At 40.3% G+C, this 25,422-nt stretch overlaps 1 protein-coding gene across 2 annotated transcripts in view; it reads left to right on the top strand.

Moving 5' to 3' along the window:
• The window catches only part of LOC149848815 (putative beta-1,4-xylosyltransferase IRX9H), a 66,833-nt gene that overhangs the window by 31,447 nt on the left and 9,964 nt on the right, over positions 1 to 25,422 (top strand). For both annotated transcript variants that reach the window (XM_089997585.1, XM_089997593.1), the window contains exon 2: positions 11,968 to 12,217. In XM_089997585.1, the coding sequence (XP_089853711.1) occupies positions 11,968 to 12,217 (250 nt within the window). The remainder of the gene's footprint in view (positions 1 to 11,967; positions 12,218 to 25,422) is intronic.

Raw genomic sequence — 25,422 nt, forward strand, 5'->3', positions numbered from 1 at the left:
TACACAATAGGTACATCGGATTCAAGAACGGCTTCGTACAACGCAGAGTTTTTTAGAAGAGTTATGCCGATCGTCGCCGCCGTAAACTTTCTTTCGCTGCTGGAGATATGGTGTTTGTTAAAGTATCTCCGACAAAGAGTGTTTTTCGATTCGGAAAGAAGGGAAAGTTAAGTCCCAGATATGTTGGGCCTTTTGAGATTTTAGGACGGGTTGGTGAGACAGCTTATTGTGTGGCGTTACCCCCTCAATACGCTCAGATTCACAACATCTTTCATGTGTCCATACTGAGGAAGTACATCCACGATCCATCCCACATCATTTGTTTTGATGACATTGATATTCGCAATGACCTCACATTCGAGAAAAAGCTGATAGAGATTGTTGATCATCGGGATCGAGTGACGAGATCAACGATGATACTTTTTGTAAAGGTTCATTGGCAACAGCATGACATTGACGAATGTACTTGGGAACCCGAGGCTGATATCAGGGAGAAATACCCCGAATTGTATTCCTAACTTCGATTACACTAAAATTTCGCGGACGATTTTTTTTTAAAGAGGGAAGGATGTAAAGTCCACTTAAAAAAAAGCGAATCTGACACGTGTCGGACACGCGCTAGGCACGTGTCAGACACGTGCCACAGTCGGTCAGCTGTGTCGGATCCGAGCCCAGCTCGGACCCGGCTTCTCGATTATTCGAGAAGCCTGTGCCTTTAAAAAGGCACAAACGCCTCGGGCGAGGGGCAAAAGCCCTCGCCCATTCTCTCTCCTCTCTGCCTCTCCCGTTTCCTCTCGTCCCCCGTGACCACCGTTGCCGGCAACCGAAGTCGCCGGCCATCTCACCCTTCGAGAGAGCGCCGACGACCGAAGCTGCCGGTCACCACATTCTTCCTTTCTCTGCTGCGTGGGCGCCAGCGACCCACCGCCTCCACCTTCCACTTCGACGACCTCGACCGACGTCCCCGACGCCACCCTTTTTCCTCTGCGTCTGCCGGTGACACCTGAGTAGTCGCCTGTAGCTCCCTGGTAAAACCCCCCTGTCTCTTCTCGTTTTGCTATGTCGATAGGGGGCTCCGCTCCCCCTGCCACTCGCTGGTTGCCAGCAGGGGGGGCGGAGCCCCCTGCCATCTGCTGTGTCGATAGGGGGCTTCGTTCCCCCTGTCCCTCTTTTGTTGCCGGCAGGGGGGTGAAGCCCCCTGCCGTCTGCTGTGTCGACAGGGGGCTCCGTTCCCCCTGTCCCCTTTGTCTTGCTCCCTCCACTATCTTCTCGTAGGGAGCAGAGCTCCCTGCCTGTCTTAGTGGTCCGGTACCGTTGCAGGTGTTGTCAGACCTGTTTCTGACTTTGGCATTCACGCTAACCTTTTTTTGCGCTTGCAGATGGCCCAAAACCATTCGCACCTACACCCGCAGGCGTCCGGGAACTCGCAACCCCCCAAGGTAGGGGAAAGTTGCGTAAAAGGACCTTAAATGAACAAAACTAAAATAAAGAAAAGATGATCGAAGAAGAGGACGATTAGGTACGTATACATATAAGTTATATATGTACGTTCTTTAACTCAAGGACGCGGTTTCGCGATCCTTGTCCTCTTTATCTTTCCGCACTTTACCTTTCTACCGCCGCCGCACTTTATGTGCTTAGGCTTGATTTTCTGCCTTTTAACTCAAGGACGCGGTTTCACGATCCTTGTCCTATTTACCTTTCAGCACTTTACTTTCTGTCGCCCCGCGCTTTATGCGCCTTGGTTATTTACTTTTCAACACTTTACTTTCTGTCGCCCCGCGCTTTATGCGCCTTGGTTATTTACTTTTCAACACTTTACTTTCTGTCGCCCCACGCTTTATGTGCCTTGACTATTTACTTTTCAGCACTTTACTTTCTGTTGTCCCGCGCTTTACGCACCTTGACTTTGTTCTTGACTTGCTTGTTTACACTCTTATTACTTTATTTCTTGCATGCGCCATATAAATTGCGGTTATACCATTGCCTCTGTTGCTCAGGTTTTTCTCAAGAATGCTTATATGTTTAAGCTTGTTTTGGGTGCCTCCTTGTGACCCTTGGCTATCATCATAGTCGCATCCCTTGGCGATGATGTTGTGTGATACTATGATGAGTAGCATGAGGTGGATAAACCTCATGGTATGCAATAAAGCATAATTGTGAACATTCACTAAATAGTAATCATGCGCCTTCATAGGCAAGATGCTCGAGTGGGTCTAATCTTGCACCTTGGTGATGTCACAACAGTTCTTTGCTTTTGAGCTTGACTACACGTTTTACCTTGCTACTGGTTTGCTACTTGTGATAGTTAAAAGGTATGCATGATTAGCCTCGTTGCAACTGATTACAGGTAGATTTGTTATCACTATACTATTAGCCTAGATGTGTTCATGATGATACTTATGTTAGCTTTGCTACAATCTTGGCTAGTCACTTGCTTTCCGCCTGTTGCACCAGTTTCTATCATAAGGTTCTATCTGCTTAGATATGAGCATGCTTTAGATTAGTTGTTGTTCTTCTTGTTTTTTTTTGCGCACCTATCCGTTTTTACATGACTGACCCCATTTTTATGGGTGTAGGTGATTGGTAGACTCTCCTCACAGGCGGCAGTGCGATGCTACATGATCAAGGCCTCACCTTTCTTGTTGGCATTTTGGCTATTTTGTTTTGGGTTTTGTACTTTTGTTTTTAGGGTGGATGACCCAGTATTTTGTACAAGCTAAACCTTTTTCCGATAAAATCTTTTCTATCTTTTTGTTCACTGTCTGGTTCGGTTAGGAAATGGGTTTTTGTTGGATCTTTTGGCTAACGTACTCAGAAGAATCGACTTGTGCTTTTTATTGAAAACCTCTTGTATCACTAAAAAACTTCGCTGCAAACTCTGACTTTCAAAGGGAATTTCATTCAAATTTTCTTGTCTCAAGTCGAACTTTTGGGGCGTTACAATTAAGTTCTATTTTTATTGCTTTATTCAATGAGGGTATCGTTTGACATCATTATAATGAGATGACTCATAATAAGAGTGAAGAGTTATTAAGCGTACTCTAAAGTTTGAAGAGAACGAGTCATACGACACAAATCTATTTGGAGCACTAGAAATTCGACTTGTTCTCCTAAGTTGGGATTTCCCTAAGGATATGTTTTGAGAGAACTTGTCAAGAGTATATGGGTGATTGCCTTCCTCCCATCGAGTATATACATGTATATCATTTGATGTATTTTCATTCAAACTTTCATGTTGATGACCAACTCCATCAACAATCAGATGATTAATACTAGAGTCATTGTCCAAGTAAGAATCAAACACTTAATAGAGTTAGACTCATCATGTCTTGGCAATAGATCAAATAGAAATAATTAATCAATTTCTTTTTTAGGTTCTTTGCTATAAAACCCATTTTCATTTTAAAGAAAGGTTACATCTTTTAAAACATAGAGCTTATTATTTATTGAATCAAAACATCGATACCCTTTTTTATTTTCATTATGGCCCAAGAAAACACATTCAATGGCTTTGGGAGATAGTTTATCATTTTTATGGGCAAGCACATAACACTTACAACCAAAGATTTTTAGTCTTTTAAAATCGAGTCATTTTAAAAAGTTGTTCAAATGGAAAGACATTTTGTAACAAAGATAAAAGAGTTCTATTTATTAAGTAGGTTGAGGTTAAAACGACTTTGGCCTAAAATTTTTTGGGAATGCCCCTTGAAATCAAAAGAGTCCTAATGGTTTCTATTATATGTCTATGTTTTCTTTCCGCTAACCCATTTTGTTGCGGAGTTTTAGGACTCTTTGATGACAAATTTCATTTTGTTTCAAGTAGCTTTGAAATCATTTGACATGTACTCACTGTGAAAATCTCTATAAAAGGAGATTTTGTGTATACACACAATGCTAGAAACACGAAGTGTGCACAAAGGCACAAAGGCACAAAGGAAAACTCTCACAAGTGCACAAAGGCACAAATACACATGCACAAAAACATAAAAAATATCAACTTCAATATATTGGGTCCCAAAAGGGGCTTTACAAAAGCATAGAAAAAACTAACGCGGATCACCCCTATTTATAAGATCTTGGAGTCACGAGGGGGCTCCAATCCACACGTTGGAGCCCCTCCAACTGTTAGAAATCTAACCGTTGGAGGGGGCTCCAACATGTGCATTGAGGGGCCCCTCATGTCACATCAAATCAAAAGAAAAAGATAAAAAAAGTAAAAAAAGAAAAAGAAAAAGAAAAAGAAAAAGAAAAAGAAAAAGAAAAAGATTATACAATCATATTCTCAAGTGAGAATATGCGTAAAATATGTGAATTTACATAAATACCCTTATCGGGTTTGAGATATATATTTATATATATACTTAGATAGGTACATATATAGATATGTATATGTAGATATATATGTGTATATATATATTTATATATATACTTAGATAGGTACATATATAGATATGTATTATATATAAGAGAGTGACTACATTTTAACACCCCCCCTCAAACTTAGGGTGTCACAACCGAAAGTTTGCCAAGAAGAAAGTTAAATCTTGGAGAGCACAACGTCTTGGTGAAGAAGTCTGCCAGTTGATATTCTGATGTAACATAAGGAAGTTCAATGGTTCTTCTTAAATATTCTTCACGAACATAGTGGCAGTCCATCTCGATATGCTTCGTGCGCTCATGAAATACGTGATTTTTGGCAATGTAGATTGCACTTTTATTATCACAACATAATTTTGTGGGCCCTAGAACTTGAATATTCATATATTTCAACAAGCTGCGAATCCAAATAATCTCCATGGTAGTAGATGTAATGACTCTATACTCAGCTTCGGTGGATGAATGCGATACTTTCTGTTGCTTCTTGCATCTCTAAGAAATTAACGATTCTCTTAAAAAAATACAAAAACCAGTGGTGGAGTGACGGTTATTTGGGTCACCTCCCCAATCAGAGTTAGTATAAGCAATTAAATTCAATTAAGAAGAAGAAGAGATAAATACTCCCTTGTTTACTGTATCCTTTATGTATATGATGATGCGGAGAATGACGCTCATATGAACTGTAGTAGGTGCATGTTGAAACTGACTAGCAACATGTACTGCATGAGAAATATCCAGCCTCGTAATGCTGAGATACGTTAAAGATCCAACCAGTTGCCGGTAAGGTGTGGGATCTTTTAGGAGAATCCCATCATCAATCTTCATCTTCGAACCTACTATTTCAGGAGTTTCATAGACCTTGTCATCTGAGATTTCTGATCTGTCAAGAATCTCACAAGTAGGTTTTGTTTGAGACAAAAATAACCTCTGTGAGAATAGGCTACCTCAATTCCTCAAAAATGTCAGAAATCCTAAGTCTGACATTTCAAATTTTGAAGTCAAGATAAATTTAATGCTCTTGATTCCTTTGGCATCATCACCTGTTATTAACATATCATCAACATATAACAGTAATATAACAATCCCTACATCAGATTTCTTAACAAATAGTGCAGTGTCAGTATAGCATGAATTGAAGCTATTTTCAATCATTACATTGTTAAACCTATCATGCCAAGCTTTGGAAGCTTGTTTCAAGCCATAAAGAGCTTTACGAAGATGAAAAACTTTATTTTTAGGAATTTCCATACCAGGTGGAGCATTCATGTAGACTTCTTTATTAAGATCACCATTTAGAAAGACATTTTTGACATCCATTTAGTAAATATTCTATTTTCTAATGGAAGCAATGGTGATGAAACATCTAACAGTAACCATACGAGCTACTGGAGCAAATGTTTCTTCATAGTCAATCCCGTATTCTTGACTATACCCTTTAGCTACTAGACGAGCTTTATACCTCTCAAGAGATCCATCACTCTTGGTTTTGACTTTGAACACCCATCGACATCCTATAATTTTCTTTCCACGGGGAAGCGTTTAAAATTCCCAAGTGTTTGCTTTTATAAGCGCTTTGAGTTCACTCTCCATGGCTTCTCTCCATTCAATACATCGTTTCTCATCTTCAAAAAATTTTGGTTCAAAATATGAGTGAATGACACTTAAGCAAGCCCGATATTTAGGAGAAAGAGAATCAAAGGATATGAATCTAGAGAGAGTTCTAGTTTTTTCGGTTCTTCTAGGGTTTGAATCATGTGTGGAGATAGATTCGCTAAGTTCACTATATTGCTCAATAGCACTTCTAAAGGTGTGTCTTTCTCTATGAGTATGGGTGATAGGGTCTCTGGTTATATTTTTTTCTTGAGAGGTAGTAGGGTTAGAGTTATTGTTGATTTCAACCACTTCATTGTCACTGTTATATATTGATTCATCATCACTAGAGATATCATCATCTTTAGATAATAGATCAAAAAGGAAGGAATAGTCGACATTTTCTAAATGAGATTCATTCTTTTCAAAACCACTATCATTTTTAAAAAATGTTACATTCCTTGAGACATATAACTTATCATTCTTAGTATCTTAAAACCCTTTTTGGATTTTGGAATAGCCAAGAAAGGCACAAGGAATGACTTTTGGAGAGAGTTTATCATTTTTATCTGTAAGGACAAAGTACTTACAATAAAAAACTCTCAATCTATTATAATTGGGTTCTTTTTCGTATAGAGTTTCAAAAAGAGAGATTTTATCTAAATTTTTGGATGGAAGACGATTAATAAGATAAACGGAAGCAAGAGCCGCTTCGCCCAAAATTTTTTTTGAAATACTTTGGGAAATAAGAAGGGTTCTAGTGGTTTCAATGATGTGCCTATGCTTCCTTTCGGCCAAACCATTTTGTTGTGGGGTCTTAGGACACGATCTTTGATCGACAATACCATAGTCTTCAAGATATTTCTTAAATTCATTAGATAGATATTCACCTCCGAAATTGGTTCTAAATATCTTTAAATTACTATTAAATTGATTTTTGATCATCATATGATATGATTTAAAAGATGTAAAAACTTCATGCTTATGTTTGAGAAAATATATCCAACAAAATCGTGAAAAATCATCCACAAAAATCACATAATAGGCAAAACTTTCTTTGGATATAACGGGTGTCGGTTCCCAAACATCTGAACGAATAATTTCAAAAGGTTTAGTGGTAAACATAGATCTTTTTTCAAAGGGCATACTTCTTATTTTTTTTCAAGAATACAATCATTACAAGAGAAAGTACTTTTACAAAGATTTTTAACAAAGTCCAAATAGAACAACTTGGTGATATTGGGATGACCAAGTCTTTTGTGCCCAACATTTATGTCTTTATATTGGGCCACATTACAAAAAAGGATTTTAGGAATTTGAAGAGAGTCCACATAGTATAAGTCTCCCTTCCTAGAGCCTTCCCCAATCAACCTCCCGGACCGGTGATCCTGTATTAAACATTTATTAGATGAGAATTGAATGTCACACCCAAGGTCCAAGAGTTAGAGACGGAAAGTAAATTCAAATTTAATTTTGGTATAAATCTAATTTTAAGAATAAATAAGTTTTTGGGTTTTAAAATTCTCAATTCCTTTAATTTCAAGAGAAGCGTCATCCACGATTGAAACAAAAGATGGTGACGAACTTTCAAAATATTCGGAAAGAGTGGAAATGTTTGGAGACATCTGAAATGAAACACCAGAATCTAAAAGCCAAGAAGTTTTACCTGGAGGAGGAGTAGACACGACGGCACCGGAAACAGCTCCCTTAAGAAGAGGATGAAGAGCTTCCACAATTTGATTTAGAGATAAAGCTCATTTGTAGATTCCTCTTTTTGTGGTTGAGATGTGGTGGCCATTGCAAGTAATTTCTTCCATTTAGGACAAACTGGTTTGATATGACCCGGCTCTTTGCAAAAGTGACACAATTTTGCTATAGTCCCTTCTTCCGCCTTGACCACCTTGATTTTGGCTTTTAAAATGAGGAGGTTTATATGTCCTCAAGTTGTTCCCGGGCCTAGAAACGACATTTGCTCCATCACATTCATCTTGATTTGTGGGCATTGCAAGAACACTTGGATTTTGCTTGCTAATGCCCATGCGAGTTTTCTCTCCACTTAATTTTGTAATGACGTCTTCAAGAGAGAGAGAGGTGAAGCAGGAAAGGAGAGAAGATCTAATTTTCTCAAACTCGGGCCTTAGCCCATTCAAAAAGTTGAAAAATCGATCTTCTAATTGTTTATGACGAAGCTTTATGGCTTCTCCACTCCACTTAGGTTCGAGCATAGCAAACTTATCCCAAATGGAAGAGAGTTCGGCAAAATATTCCCTTATAGTCATCTCTCCTTGAAGAAGGGTTAGCACCCTCTTTTGGAGATAATACTTATGGGACAAGTCTCTAGAAGTGTACATCTTCTCAAGGTACTCCCACGCTTGAGAAGCCTTTTTAAACTTTATAATATTGGCGTTGATTCTAGTCTCAACGGAGGAGAGAATCCATGACAAAATCTTGAAGTTCTTCATTTCTCACTCATGTTTTTTGCTATATTCTTCAAGAGCTTTAGTTCTTTCATCTCCCTTAAGAATTTTGATTTCTCCTATTTCAACTAAAGTAATTTTAGGCTCCAGTTCTGGAATCGAGCCTTAAACATAGCCCCAAAGCCCTTTTCCTTTAATATGAGCTTCTATATTTCTGGCCCATACGTGATAATTGGAGCCATTGAGCTTAAAGCCAAGAGAGAAATGGGAGTCTTTTTCACCCATTAGAGAGATAAGATGAGAGAAAATAAAACACACCACAATGAGATTTCAAATCTTGTTATAGTAATCTTCTAAATATTGGATGGAGAGAAGTCTTCAAGCCAATCACAAGAAAGTTGAAGGCACACTTTTCGAGGCACTTGATATTGTGAAGAACCACAAGATTTTTTTTCTCTAAGCAACCTTGCTCTGATACCATGTGAAAATCTCTATAAAAAGAGATTTTGTGTATACACACAATGCTAGAAACACGAAGTGTGTAGAGGCACAAAAGAGAACTCTCACAAGTGCACAAAGGGGATCACCCCTATTTATAAGATCTTGGAGTCATGGGGGGCTCCAATACACACGTTGGAGCCCCTCCAACGGTTAGAAATCTAACCGTTGGAGGAGGGGCTCCAACATGTGCATTGAGGGCCCCCTCATGTCACATCAAAAGAAAAAAGTAAAAAAAGAAAAATACAACAAAAGAAAAAGAAAAAAAATGGTACAATCATATTCTCAAGTGAGAATATGCGTAAAATATGTAAATTTACATAAATACCCTTATCGGGTTTGATATATATATATATATACTTAGATAGGTACATATACATATATGGATATATATAAGAGTGACTACATTTTAACACTCACCTCCCAAATCTGATCTAAGAATGGATATGTTGCTAAAAAACTGATTTATAACCATTGAATGAAATTCCTTAAAGAAAGAGAACACATCAGATTTAAGATTTAAAAAATAAATCCATGTCTACCTAGCAAAATCATCAACGAAAATAATATAATAGGAGTAACCTTCTTTTGATATGACCGGTGAAGGACCCTATACATCCGAATGCACTAATTCAAAAGGTCGAGTAAAAATAAAAGTTTTTTTAAAAAAGGAAATAGCTTTTATTTTTTCAAAAATGCAATCTTTACAAGATATATATATTTTACTACAAATATTTTTCAAAAAAAGAAAGAGATACATCTTCGAAAAACTAGGATGCCCAAGTCTCTTATGCCAAGTGTCAATACTTTTGTCTTGTACATAATTACAAAATGACTTGGGTGAAATGGACAAAAAATCCATAAAGTAAATATCGCCTCTCCTATGGCCTTGCTTAATCAGCTTCTTTGTCTGGAGATCCTGCACTGTGCACTCTTTAGATGAGAAAACAATTTTTCAACCATGATCAGAAATTTGAAAGATGAAAAAAAAAATTAATTTAACTTTGAAACAACTCTTATTTTTGGAACAAGAATTTTTTTAGAATTTTTTGAATCAAAAGTTTCAAAACTATTTATTTTTAAGGAAGTTTCATTGGTCGTTGAAACGTAAGATGAAGTGAAATTTGTGCGAACTTCGGAGAGAGAATTTTCATGAGGGGTCGTATAAAAGAAAGCACCCGAGTCAAGAATCCACATACTTGGAGGAGATGAAGACGATGCAATGGCGGCACCCGAATAAGAGAGGATTTGAGAATTTGTTGAAGTGCTTCTGATACTTGGCTAAGCGTGTCTTTGATATATCCACTATTTTTGCTTGACTCTTCTTTCTTAAGAGTGATTTCTCTAATGAAAGCAACCTTGCCTTTAAGCTTAATGTGTCCCGGTTCATTATAATAGTGACAAATATCATCATTCTTATACCCACTATTATAGTTATTTTGTTTTACAAAGTGAGGGTGGATTATAGTCCTAGTAACGACCAAGACATCATCATTCTTATTTGTCATGCCAAGGCAGGTTTCCTCTTGACACACCTCGGCAAAAGCATCTTCAAGAGACATAGCCTTAGTTCTATGAAGAAGAGAAGACCTCACTTGTTTAAATTCTGGTCTTCGACCATGAAGGAATTGAAAAAAGTGTTCCTTATCAATTTGCTCTCTTCTAATCTCAACATCTTCGAAAGTCATCCATTTTGGCTCAAGGAGTGCTAATTCATCCCAAAGAAGAGACAATACTAAAATAATCTCGAACACTCATGTCCCTTTGCTTTGTAGATCTAATCTTGTCTTGACAAAAATGTTGTCTACCAAGATCCTTTTGGGTATACATACCTTTAAGAATGAACCAAGCTTCATTGGCTCTTTTAAATTTGGCGATGTTGACACATATTTTTATATCAACATTGTTCATAAATCATGCCCAAATGTTTGCATGGTTGCTTTTCTAATCTTCTACCTTTATTTGATATTTTTTGATGGCTTTATCACGATCATCTCCAACAAGAGTTTTCTCAACACCTCCTTCGACTTTGATAAGCTTTAATGATAGTTCAAGAGTACTACTCATCACAAAGTTCCAAAGTTTCTTTCCTTTAAGACGATTTTCCATGACTGAAGCCCACACCAAGTAGTTGCTTCCATTGAGTTTGAAGGAGAACTCTACTCTTGGTTCATACTTCATGACGAAAAGAAAGAAGTAAAGAGGAAGAGAAGACAACACACCTTAGTCACGATCTTCACTCCAAAAGCAAAACCTCGAAGATCAAGAGAACTCAATGGGCTCTTATACCATGTAATGAAATGAGGGATCACAAGTGATATCTCTAAACACGCAATAACAAGCCACTAATGGGTAAGATACATAAAGTCACAAGGCCACTAATGAGCAAAATACATAGAGTCACAAGATGCCTAGGCACAATAGCACAAGTGAACACAAGAGAACATAAAATAAATAATGTATTTTATTGATAAAATGCTCTAAAGAACAATGCAAATAAGAGGGGAGAAGGTCCCCTATTTATACAAAAAGGGGAGCTCAATAGAGCTGTTGGGAGCTCCCCAACGGTCACATTTGTGACCATTTGGGAGGATCCCAACAGTCCTATAATATTGACAGTTTTGTCCATGGTCAAAACAGTAAAAAAGGTAAAAGGAAAAAAGTAAAAAATAAAAAGAAAGAAAAGTCCCTAGTTGACTGTGCTAAGTACATATGATATAAAGACAAAAATGCCTCTGGGGGGTTATGACAATATACAACTATATACATATATATTTTGATATATATATATGTATATAATAGCATACATTTTAACACTCCCGTCACCAAGGCATTCAGCAACTATGCTTAGGGATTGACTTACTCAAATATTGGCCTTTTCTTTCATTAGAATGAGAACATGTTTCATTATCCAAAGATGTTGCTCTGCTATTGTCTGACAAGAAGTGATGCTTTTTTCTGTTTGATCACATAGAACCATTACATGTTGCTCTGCTGTTTTGTATGATAAAAATAATTAGTTGGCTATCTAGATTGTTGTTGTTTCTTTGTTAGCCTTCCCTAATTGTGGTTATGACTGCAGGCGCTTTGGCACCTGGCCTGTTGCCATGCTTGCTCAGAGCAAAGCCAAAGCCATACTGGAAGGCCCTGTTTGCAATGGAAGACAAGTGATTGGGTGGCATACAAATGAAAAAAGCAAGAGACTTCGTAGATTTCATGTTGACATGTCAGGATTTGCATTCAATAGCACTATACTGTGGGCCCCTAAAAGATGGTACCACCTTAATCCAGAACCCATTAGACAGTTGGATACAATCAAGGAGGGTTTTCAGGTTGGTATCATCTCTTTAAGTTCTTTCTCATTCAATGCAAACTTTATTTGGAATATTGATTGCTTAAATTCTAGTTGAAAGATATATTATAAGTCCATAATCCTTTTTAGGAAATGAAAGGGTTGACTTATTGGTTTATGAATTATTGCTGTCTAATGGTATTGTTCATCACCTGATCCTGGTAAAGAATACTGTATAGTTCATGTCATTGAATTTTTTGATTAATGGAAAAATTTTTATTGGCTAGTTTATTCATGTGTGAAAATCACATTGGTACTGGTATCTGAAGAGTTCTGTCTGGTATAACCCATGTGCAATCTGGTATTCAGAAAAACAGGTTCTTTCTATTAGGTGTGATGTGAAATGATATGACCCATTGATGAGCTTGGAAGATGAGCCATGCCAGCATTCTGCTACCACCCTTAAAGTTAATAAAGTTTTCTCTAGGGTTGGTAAATGAAGTGAGCAGCTCATGGCTTGGGTTGGTTCGGTTCACACCACACTCGCTCATATTTGTCAAATATGCTTGGTTTGGCAAGCAATGAGCAGCTTGTTTAGCTTAAATGAGTAAAAGCACATGCAGAGGGTGTTCAGCTTAGCTCGGCTAGGGTGATCTTGCACAACTGCAATATAAAGTTGTGTAATATATGTTGTGAAAAACGATATGGTAAAGTTGGTTAGAGTACATGGCTTTCAAAAAAGCGGTTTAATGTTTAGATCCCATTGTTTTCATTCTTTAAAATACACATGCAACCTAAGTCACATGGGTGCGGGTGCGGCACTTTCAAAAACCTTGGGTGTGGGGGTGCGACAAAAACAAATAATATATATATATATATATATATGCATATATATATGCATATATATATGCATATATGATATTATTTATATAAAAAAAACTCGAGCATCAACGGTTGGAGAAATTTATTCAGCAAGAATCTTCTGGAAGCAAATGAGACAGATGAGGACATGACACAAGTGTAAGTTGAAGTATCCATGAAACGTAGCGTTTATATTCAAGATTGAACAAGATCTAGGAGTAGACATTGAGCCCACGCGGTCTGGCCCGAACTAGACTCAGGCCCATCTAAAGCCCTGCCTGACTCTTGTTGCTGAGAACCCCCTCATGTCGATCTTTGGCAAGCAACCTATCATACCTGTATTTTCAGGGAGAGTTGAGAAGCACGATCAATCAGACAAATCTAGAAACCTCAGCTTCTGTTGTAAAATCCCACGTAAAAAAAATCCTTTCGGACCCGGGTCGGATCTGGATCCGGTGCAGACCCGTAACCCATTAGGGTTATTAGCATGTGAATGCGAGGGTTAAAACCCTCGCATATTTCAAACCCCCGCAGCCTCCCCTTCTTTTGAGAAGGGGTTTCCTGAATCGGGCATCCCCCGAGCCTTCAAATAATCGCAGGGGGGGGCTCATCGCCTGTGCCTCCCTCCTCTGCCTCATCTCCCCTCCCGATCGCCCTCCTCATCTCTCTCTCAATCACTCTCCCTCTGCCTCGTCTCCCTCGACTCGCAGGAGAACCGGTATACTCCCGAACACCACCAGCCCCTGCGTGCGTCTGCGAGCTCAACGCCATCCCCTCTCCTTCCTCCCAATCGTCGTTGTCGCCGTGACCTCGCAGGTAAAAAGCCTCTCCTTTCGATTTTCCTTTTCGGTTGGGTCACTGGAGAACCGACAGAGGGCCGACAACCTCTGTCGTGCCCTCCCTCTCTCCTCTGTTTTCGATCAGGGTGTTGGCAGGAGGTTGGTGGCTCATGCCGTCCCTGGCCCCCTCTCTCTCTGTGTCGTCGGAGGGTCAGCAGTCCCCTGTCGTTCCCTCCCTCTCTCTCGTGGTGCGCCGGAAGGCCGACAAGGAACCGATGGCCCCCTGTCACGCTCTTCCCTCCTCCTCTGCTCCTTGCCAGTGTTAAATTATGTATCTCAATCTTGTAATACAATACATATTTTATATATATAATAAGTACTACATATACATATACTATATATGTATATGTATACATAGTACTTATAATATATATAAAATAGGTATTTTTCTCAATATTAGCCGTAGGAGTAGTTTAGGTATTTCCTTTATTTTTACACATATTCACATTTCGAATATGCACATGTAATTTCTTTTTTTTTTCTTTTCTTTTGTCTTTTCTTTCTTTTTTCTTTTTGACTTTGACTTGTCTTGGGGGGCTGATGCAGAGAGGGCACGATGAAGCCTTCACTGGGCAGACCTACCAATTGATGCCGTGTGGAAGGTCGGCTGCAATGCTCCTGTTTGCTGAGATGGTTGGCACGCTGCTCACAAACGTACGATGTGCAGTGATAAGAGGAAAACAACCACCCAAAACGTGGTGTTGTATTGTTTCTTTTTTTTATTTTCAATGGAACTTCCACTAAACAATGATGAATAATTGGAAATGCAAGAACTGACAGGGCGTGAAAAGCAACAATGAAAGCAACAGAAAAAAAAGAATAATCAAAGGCAAAAGTCTGCTAGAAAAGGAACAAAAGGGAAAACAACGAAAGGCAAAGTTGCAACGATTTTTCTATTCTCCGTTCTGCGCACGCAACCGTAGAGGGTTTTTTAAAGGTTTTGGTTGGATCCGGGTATCGGGTCCGGCCCCGGACCCGATACCACTCCGGTGTGCTGCTAGATCTGGAGTCGTCCGTCCCGTACCCTCTGTGCTCGTCTGGAATTGGTACGCAGCGAGATCTCTTCCCCATGTTTGGGAACCAATATCTGGGTTGGATCCGTTGCCTGGGTCCGATCCCCAGAGTGTAAATCCGGGCCCCTGCTTGGGTCACGCTGTATGGACCCGAGTTCATCTTGCTCTGCATCATTCTCCCCTGGTTGGGAAGAAGTCGGCTCTGACGACTTGTCCTCACAATAAGCATTTAGATCATACATATTAAATGTCAGAGAAAGGTGCCAATTTCCGGGAAGCTCAAGGAGGAAAGATTGGTCTACTAGGCCCGTGAGCCGGGGAAACCCGGTCTCCTTGGTGGGAAGAAGAACTATCTTATGACCCTCAAAGACAAATGTGTACGTGTTCCTACGACCATCATGGATGGTCTTACGGTCAAATTGCCAGGGGCATCCCAAAAGGATGTGACACGCACTCATAGGGGCCACATCACACCACACTTCATCGTGGTAATGCTCCCCTGTGGAGAATCGAACTAGGCAACGTAGGGTGATGGGTACCTCGTTCCCTTTCTTGAACCATGTGATTTTATAGGGTTGGGACAATTTTTTCGTTTTCAAGTTCAAGGTGGACACGATACTCTCAGACACCATATTCTCACATGCTCCGGTATCAATGATAACATTACATGTGCGCCCTTCACAATTGCACCGGGTTCTAAAAATATTATTCCGCAACCATTTTGTCGGGGTCGACTCTCGGGATGTGGTCAAAACATAACGGATGGTTAACAAATTTTCAAGGCTGCCATCGAACTCTACGACTTTCATCTCTTCATTTCCCTCAGCATGTGACTCACCCTCGTTATCACTATCGGACGCAGACTCAACAATGCCCTCTGCTAGATGGGTGTTCTTACTCATGGTGGGACACTTGGACGCAATATGACCTAACTCTTGACACCTAAAACATCGAACGATGGACTCACTGGGCTTACCTTTGGATCTGGTATGGTACACGGGTCCAGACTGATCGGGTTTGCTAGGGTCGACTCCAAGGGTGGACTTTGAGTCCTCTTTCCTAGGGGAGCTCGCTTCCCTGGTTGGGAAACTCGACTTGGGTTGACTGGACTGATCACTACGGGATGTCCTATGTTCCTACCTCCTTTTCAGTTTCTCCTCCACATTCATGACATAACTGTTAAAATACATGTAATATATATATGTTTATATATATATATTGTCTAATATACCCAATAGGGGTATTTTAGTCTTTTCACAAGTACCCGATAGGGGTACTTGTTATTTTCCCTTTCTTTTCTTTCTTTTGTATTTATTTTTGCACTTTATTTTTCTTTTTTCTTTTTGTTTTTTTACTCACATAAGGGGCCCCACCATGGAGTCGATGGGGCCCCCAACGACTCCATGGGGAGCCCCCTATGTGGCTCTTCTTTTAAGGCCATAAGGCCATCCCTCACTCTCCTTTTTTTTGTGTATATATAGGGGTGAACCCCTCTTGTATTCTTCACTCTTGAGAGCTCTCTCTCTTTTCAATAAGAGACATTTATATTTTTATGTTGTGTTGTCTCTTTGTGGATTTGGTTGTTATCCCTTTTGTTTGTCCATTGGTGGATGTTGTAAGTGCTTATCGCACTCTTTGTTTTTCCGCATATCTCATTACATGGTATCAGAGCCTTGTGTATGCTCTTGATTCTTAATATAGCTAGTTGAATAGTTATATATTGTTTTTTTTCTTTTTGTATCTCTCTTTGTTTGTCTTCTTGTGAGAGATTAAATGGAAGGGGAACAAAAGATTGATCTCTCCTTCAAGCTTAATGGCTCCAACTACATGATGTGGGCCGCCGCTATGGAGAACAACCTCAAAGGTAAAAAACTTTGGGGATACATTATGGGCACCATTCCTAAACCACAACTCCAACTCACCAAGATGGATGGTGATCAAGAAAAAGCTCTTGAAGGAAATGCCGCATGAAGGCCATTGAAGATCACCAATCTAAAGTGGAAGATTGGGAAAGTAAGCATGCGAAAATTCTTGCTTGGTTCATGAACAATGTGGAGCTCAAAATTTGCGCCAACATTGCTAAATTTCGGATGACTAATGAAGCATGGTTCTTTATGAAAGGTATGTTTACTCAAAAAGACCTTGCTCGTCAATTCTTCCTCCAAGAAAAAATCCGGACTATCAAGCAAGGAGAAATGAGTGTAAGGGATTACTTTAGCACTCTTGGACCCTTATGGGATGAACTATCTTTACTAGAACCAAAGTGGGTTTCTAGTGTGGATGTGGAACTAAGAAGAGGACAAATGGAAAAAGAACACTTTTTCCAATTTCTACATGGGCTTAGGCCCGAATATGAACAAGTTAGATTTTCCCTTCTTCATAGATCTAAGCCTCTTCCCTTGGAAGATGCCATAGCTGAAATATGCCAAGAAGAAACTCGTCTTGGCATGATTAAAGGAGAAGATGACGTTTTGGCCGTATCTAAACCCGACAACCATGTGAAAGCCTATAAGCCTCCACACTTTGGAAGGCAAAATAATTATAATGGCAACTATAGAAAAGCCATTTGCCATCATTGCAAGAACCGGGTCATATAAGACCTAATTGCCCTAAGTTGAATGAAGCACCTAAAAATAAGGTTGCCTCCGTTAAATAAGCTACTCAAAAGAAGGAGAAAACTATCAAAGGGAAGGAGTCTTTTTCTCTTGCTCAACTATCAGAAGCACTACAAACTCTACTCAAGATACCATCAACCAATATTTTAAAACTCGCCGAGTCAACTCGTTGACTCGGCTCGGCTCGCCCCTCCAGCGAGTCAACCTGGCAAGGCAAACTCGGTTTGCCAAAACTCGGGCTTGACTCGGCCTGACTCGGCTTGACTCGGCCTGACTCGGGCGAGTTTTGGGATGTTTGAAATTTGTTTTTTGAGTTTCAAATTACAGTTTCGAAATATATAAGTACATATATTTTAACAAGGGTTACCCCCAAATTTTGTATAAAAAAGAAAATAAAAATCATTTAAAGATAAAAAAGCATTTAAATCCATAGAATAAAATCACCATGTTGTTCGAACTACTGTTCACCTTGTGTTATCAACTTATTCTAGCAAAATATTTTAAAGAAATGATTCTCACTATATATGGCGGGTCCACTGTGCTTATGGGAAGTCACATTTAGGTTTCATCATCCATTTGTTATGTGAACAAGCATTGTACATATTCAAATATTAGTAGTCTTTTTATAGTTGTGCCATTAATATATTTCCTGCATAGTTTTATACATGAGAGAAAATTGCTTATTTATGTTGATATTGGGCATTCTGTAAACTTTCAATATGCACATATATCCCTGTTTTACATTTATGGATTTGTTAGAGAGGGAATTAAAACTTTTAAAACAAGCTAGCATATATGATTGGCCATTTTAGGAACCTTAGGTAGTAGCAGACTGAACTCATGGTGACCAAATCCTCTAATTCAAGTCATGAATTAGTCAAAGTGCTTGTATAGATATCAAATTCAATTATTCAAGCAAACCTCTATAGCTCTTTGCAGTTGTTTTTATATTCTTACATACATTTGGAGACTATGTTTACTCAAAAACATGGTTTCAGACAAATTATATATTGTTTTTCTTTTAAAATCAAAAGTTAACAAAACCCGGTCCGAGTCACCGAGTTGACCCGCCGAGTCACGAGTCAATAAATAACGAGTCGAGTTTCGAGTCACGGGTTTTAAAACCTTGCCATCAACCTCGGGTGCCGTCATAGCTTTTTCCTCTCCTTCAGGTATGTCTTCTTGGATCCTTGATTCTGGAGCTTCCTTTCATATGACCCCTCTTGAAAATGAGCTTTCCGATTTGTGTAATAACTTTAAAAACTCCTATGTTTCAACTGTCGATGGTACATCTTTACAAGTAAAAAGTTTTGGAACTTTAAATTTTTCCAAAGATTTCTTTGTGCCAAACGTGAGAGTGGTACCTCAACTTAATTTAAATCTCCTATTTGTTGCTCAAATATGTGATCATGGATGTGAAATCTCCTTCTCAACTAAGGATTGCTCTATACAGGATCTCCAGTCCGGGAAGCAGATTGGGCAAGACCATAGGAGGGGAGATCTCTATTACATGAGCAACTTGAAACTTCCCACTAACTCTTTTTGTAATCATGTCCAAGATAAAATTATTGAAATTTGGCATCAAAGACTTGGACATCCAAGTTTCTCAAAAATGTACTCCTTTCCATTTGGAAATAAATTTTGTAATGAGAAACATTTTGTTTGCAAGAGTTGTATTTTTGGCAAAATGAAATCCACTCCTTTTCCAAATCGAACTTTTGTTTCCAAAAGACCATTTGAGTTAGTTCATTCGGACGTTTGGGGTCCTTCTCCAGTCATGTCTAAAGGAGGATACTCCTATTACGTTACTTTCATTGATGACTACACTAGGTATGTGTGGATCTACTTTCTTAATTTAAAATCCGAAGTCTTTGACTTCTTCAAGAAATTTCATATGATAGTCAAAAATCAATTTTCAAGTAATATCTCTACTCTTAGATCCGATTCGGGTGGAGAATATCTATCAAATGAATTTCAAAATTATTTAGAAATAAATGGAATTTGTCATCAAAGATTGTGTCCTAAGACTCCTCAACAAAATGGTTTAGCCGAAAGAAAGCATAGACACATCATGGAAACCACTAGGACACTCCTTATTTCCAAGGAAATTCCAAAGAGTTTTTGGGCCGAAGCCGCCTTAACCTCAACTTGATACATAGAATGATATCTTCATTCTTACAAAATACATCTCCATATGAAAAACTATTTGAAAGAACACCCGATTTCAATAGATTAAGAATTTTTGGGTGTAAATGTTTTGTCCTTACACATAAAAGAGACAAATTATCTCCTACAACTATTGAATGTGTTTTCTTAGGATATGGAGAAAATCAAAAGGGTTTTAGATGTTTTGACTTGAAAAATAACAAACTCTATGTATCCAAAGATGTAACATTTTTGGAAAATGAAAATGGTTTTATGAAAACTAAAGATATTGACGAAAGTGAATATGCTTTCTTATTTGATCTTCTCTCCCAAGAAGATGAGACTCCTCAAGAAGAGGAAATCTCTAATGAGTCGTTGAATGACCTAGAGGATATTCCTCTTAACAATGTTGAAAATGAAAGTGATAGACCAATCCAAACCTATGTTAGGCATGGTCAACAAGCTCAAATGAGCGCCTTAGAAAAATACTCTCAAGGGTCCAACATAGAAGAAACCTCTTTAAGGAGATCCGGCCGAATCTCCAATCCTCCTAATAGGTTTGTTTCTTATGAGTCTCTAACTCCAAGGTATAGAGCGTGTCTAATTGCGTTACACTCATTTCATGAACCTTCACATTATAATGAAGCAAAAAACATTCCCCAATGGGTTGAAGCCATGAACTTAGAGCTTAGTGCCCTTGAAAAGGCAAAAACTTGGGAAATAACTTCATTACCCACTGGAAAGAGATCGATTGGATGTAGATGGGTCTTCGTAATTAAAATTAAAAGTGATGGTTCATTAGAACGTTATAAAGCCCAATTAGTAGCAAAAGGATACGCTCAAGAATGCGGTATAGACTATGAAGAAACTTTCGCACCCGTAGCTAGGATGACTAGTGTTAGGACTCTTATCGCCGTTGCGTCAGTTAAAAAATGACCTATCTATCAACTAGATGTTAAGAATGCATTCCTAAATGGTGAATTAAATGAAAAGGTTTACATGGATCCTCCACCAGGAGTATCTATTGGTAAAAATAAAATTCTCAAACTTAAAAAGGCATTATATGGTTTGAAACAAGCTCCAAAGGCTTGACATGATATATTTAGTAATTTAATGACAAGTTTGAATTTTCGTTCATGTTATACTGACACGGCTTTGTTTGTGAAAAGTGCAGGGTCTTCAGTAGTTATTCTACTACTTTATGTTGATGATATGATCATCACTGGAAGTGATGAGCAAGGAATTAATGATATTAAGAAAGTTTTAAAAGAAAATTTTGACATGTCTGACCTTGGTTTCTTAAGATATTTTTTAGGAATTGAAGTGGCGTACTCTCCTCAATGGTACATTCTCTCTCAGATGAAACTTGCTGCTGACATTTGTTCCAAGTCTGGTATCTCCGATGATAAGAAGACAGAAACCCCTGAAGTCATCAATGCAAAGTTAAGATTGGAAGATGGAACACCTCTCGAGGAGCCTACTCCCTACCGTCAACTTGTTGGGTCTCTAACCTACTTATCTATCACTCGGCCAAACATAGCTCATGCCGTCCACTCTGTCAGTCAGTTTCAACATGCACCTACAACCGTGCACATGAGTGCAGTCTTAAGGATCGTCAGATACATCAAAAACACCATAACTAAGGGAGTTTTTCTTTCCTCCTTTTCATCACTTAATTTAATTGCTTATACTGATGCTGATTCGGGAGGAAATCCCAATGACAGTTTCAACTACGGGTTTTTGTGTTTTCTTAGATGATTCTATGATTTCTTGGAGATGCAAGCATCACAAAATATCCTTGTTCTCAACGGAAGCGGAATATCGTGCTATGACCACTACAACCATGAAACTTGTATGGCTAAGAAGTCTCCTCAGTGATATGGGCATTGTAATCTCTACTCCTTCGAAGATGTGTTGTGACAACAAAAGCGCAATTTATATTGCAAGCAATCACACCTTCCATGAGCATACTAAGCACATCGAGATGGACTGCCATTACGTACGTGATGAATACCTAAGAGGAACCATAGCACTACCTTACGTCACATCTGTAAAACCCACGTTTTTTCAAAAAAAAAAAAAAAAAATTTATCGGACCCGGGCCGGGTCGGGTCCGGACCCGACCCGGGCCCGCCTGCGATAGGGTTTCATAACCCGACGCAGGAGAGGTTTTGTTTAAAACAAAACCCCCCTGTGCGCCGCATCCCCCCACCGCGCCTTCGGCCCGATTGGGAAACCCATCGGGGTTTCCCCTTTTGTCGCCCCTCCCCGAGCTCTTTAAGAGCATTGCGGGAGGGGAGGAACGATGCCCCGCCCCCCCTTCTCGTTCCCTGCAGGCGACAACCTCGCCGGCAACCCCGACCGACGCCTCCTCCTTCCCTGCGCACGCCGCCGACCGCCAGCCACCTCGCTTCCTCTCCTTCCAGGTATGCAGCCTCCACCTCCTCCTCCCCCTCCCATCTCTCTCTGTCACCTCGCCAGGACGCCGGCAGGCGGCGCACGACCTCTGCCGCGCCCTCCCACCTCCCTCTTTGCCCATTGGAAACCCGACAGGGGGCCTACAGGGCCCCTGTCGTCCCCTTCTCTCTTGTGGGGGTTCGCCGGAGTGCCGGCAGGGGGGCCAATGGCCCCTGCGGCACCTCCTCACCCCTGTGGGTGATAGGGAAACCGACGGGAGGTCGGTTGCCCCCTGTCACCCCCGTCTCGAGCTCTCTCTCTGGCAGGGGTTAGCCCCCTGCCTCCTCTCAATCTCCGGTGAGCAGGGGCAATACCCCTGCCGTTTCCTGTTTTTCCGGCTGGCAGGGGCGATGCCCCTGTCGCCCTTTGTTTTGCTGGGCTGGCAGGGGCTCGCCCCTGCCGCCTCTTGGCTTCTGGGAGGGCAGGGGATATCCCCCCTGCTGCCTCTTGTTTCTCGGCACGCAGGGGGCTTGTCACCCCTGCGGCTCCGTGGTTTGGCAGGCAGGGGTCGAGGCCCCTGCCATTTGTTTGGTTCTGCAGGCAGGGGCCGAGGCCCTTGCTGTCCCTTGATTCGTCAGGCAGGGGCTGGGGCCCCTGCGATTCCCTATTTTTGTCAGCCAGGGGCCAAGGCCCCTGCCATATCATGTTCTTCAGGCAAGGGGGCCGAGGCCCCTGCCGTTCTCTGTTCTGCGGGGTAGGGGTCGATACCCCTGCCCTTCATTATTCTGTCTGGCAGGGGCCGAAACCCCTGCCATTCTGAGCTGGCACGCAGGGACCAGTGTCCCTGCCACTTGTTACCTTCGTGAGGCAGGGGTCGAGGCCCCTGTCAGCTGTTTTGTCAGGTAGGGGCCGATGCCCCTGCCATGCGTGACCTTGTTTGGCAGGGGCAGAGGCCCCTGCCCTTCGCTTCCTCGTCAGGCAGGGGCCGAAGCCCCTGCTATTTTATTGTTCTGTCGGAAGGAGCCGAGGGCCCCTGCCGCCTTGCTGTTTTCGGCAGTGGCTCGTCCCTGTCGCCTAAACCTACCCATGTCCTCATCGCACCATTAATTAGATTAGCTTAATTAAATGTTTCGCACTCTTGCAGATTTACGCAACAGGTCTCGATCGTGCTCTGCGGCTCAACCCTCATATTATCCTCACGCGTAGGCGTACGCAGTTGCACGACATCCCAAGGTAGGGTAAAGTCGCACAAAAGGGCAATTGATGAACGTATTTAAGTTGAAACAATTAAGATGCCCATGCTAGATATGCTTAGATTTATATTGCTTCTGCGTTGCATATTTTCTTGACTGCATATTTATGAGTCGATGTATGATTTTACTCTTTGAGTATTAATTTGCATATTTGCTTATGTGGTTGAAGGTGGTTTCGTACTTTTTGCAATACTTATGCCCTTAATTGCTTGCATATATGCTTGCCTGTTCGTTCCTATGGATCGATGTACAATTTCATTCTTCGATCATTATTTTGCATAAGTTGATTATGAGATGAGGTGTGGTTTCGTATTTCTTGAAATACATATGCCCTTGTTTGCTTGCATCCATTTTTGCCTGCACGTTTCCTTTGAGTGAGGTACGATTTTGTGTCTCGTGTATTACTTATGACCTTATGTGTTTGCCTGTCTAAGTGGTCAATGTATGGTTTTGGTACCTCGTGTATTACTTATGTGCTTTTCCCTCGATGTGCGGCATCGCAAGCCGAGAGCTGTTTGTCGTCATGTTATAACCTTCATATGTTGACACTTATGGTAAATATGTACCTACATAAATGTAGTCTTGTGCCCATCCTGATTTCACTTGTTTTCAAAACACTAGAAGTTGTGCTTGTACATTTCAGTTCTCTAAAAACGAGTTTCCTTCTGCGAACCTGGTGCTCTTCAAAATGCATAACTTTTGCAAAGTATGTTTAAGTCTCGCAGGATGGCGAAATCACGTTTGGCCCTCCCAAGTCCACACACTTGGGAGAAATGTTTTATAACCTTGATTCAAGTTGCGGCTCAATTCGAATAACCCCGATTAGGGGCATGAGCATATGAATGAGTGGGGTTCTGTTGAAGGACCCATTCTTTATGTATCAATCTAGTGTCACATGTCGATACCAAGATAAATTTTGAATGTAAGATTGATAGTGTTGTGTCTTGTGTGAATGACTTAATGTGGCATTATAGCTTTTAAGGATTAATCGTGCCAAATGAGCACTCCTATATTCTTTGAATGGTTATGAAGTTGGGTGTTGGGTATTCCGTTTGAGAAACCACAGACCTCCCTTGTTCAATATAGCGTACTTTTAGACATGCACAACATGTTAAGTACTTTGTTGATCGGACGAGAGATCCGAGATGACCTTGCGTCATGAAATATGAAAAATGTTGTTGAAGTGAATTCAAAACTTATCTTGCCAGGCTGTGTTGTATTAATTCTTTTGCAGATAATATCTGTTGGGGTTTCTTTTGTGGAACCATATCCCTTTCATCGTAGTCGTACTTATGACATGTACGACCGTACTTTTTGACAAGTATGTCTTCTTACGTTGCGATGATTGGATGAGTAGGTTGTGGCAACCTCGATGAGTGCAAATAACAAAATGTTATGATCACCTAAATAAGTGATGTTTTCGCCTTCACCGGCAAGATACTCGAGTGGGTCGAAAGACTAGAGTATGTAGAATGGGTCTTCAGTTAACTACCCCTGATGTACTCATTCGAATCGCTGACTCCTGTCAGGAGAGAGGACAGGAAGGTACAAAACTTCGATGGACAGGCCATTAATGGCAGTTACGAGCAAAAGACTCGGCTTCCCCAGTCATCGGAGTTAGGGGAATGGGACTACCATAATTATCCTAGGTGGTAGCTCTCCATGTTTGGGATGCATCCATTGTTTATGCTGCTTCGGGGATTTCTCTCTTGGTCACCGACCGTCCCCTTAGGTGCGGACTCAGTCAGCTATCCGGGTTATCATAAAATACATAGCATAATAAACCCCCGGATCAGTCTAGGCTGTTTCTAGAGTCGTGCCTTGTGCGTACCCGCTTGGCCAATTAATATCGAAACATAATTTAAATACGATCACACAATGTGTTCAGTTATGCACGTATGAAAGTTATAGGGTACAACATGTTCAATACTTATGGAATTGGGTGTGTGGTTGATGAAGCATTGTGTTTTGCTAGTTAACTTTCTTGTGCAGTGCTTTGCTTGTAATAGTTAGCCTACTTGTGCTAGTAAAATGCTTGTAATAATTTTAGCATTGTGCTCATGATAGTTGCTCTGTGAATCTGTTGAAATTAAATTGCTATATAATTGCCTGTCTATTTGAC

This window comes from Nuphar pumila, chromosome 1, assembly GCF_984573655.1.
Source record: "Nuphar pumila chromosome 1, dmNupPumi1.hap1.1, whole genome shotgun sequence".
Taxonomy (NCBI): domain Eukaryota; kingdom Viridiplantae; phylum Streptophyta; class Magnoliopsida; order Nymphaeales; family Nymphaeaceae; genus Nuphar; species Nuphar pumila.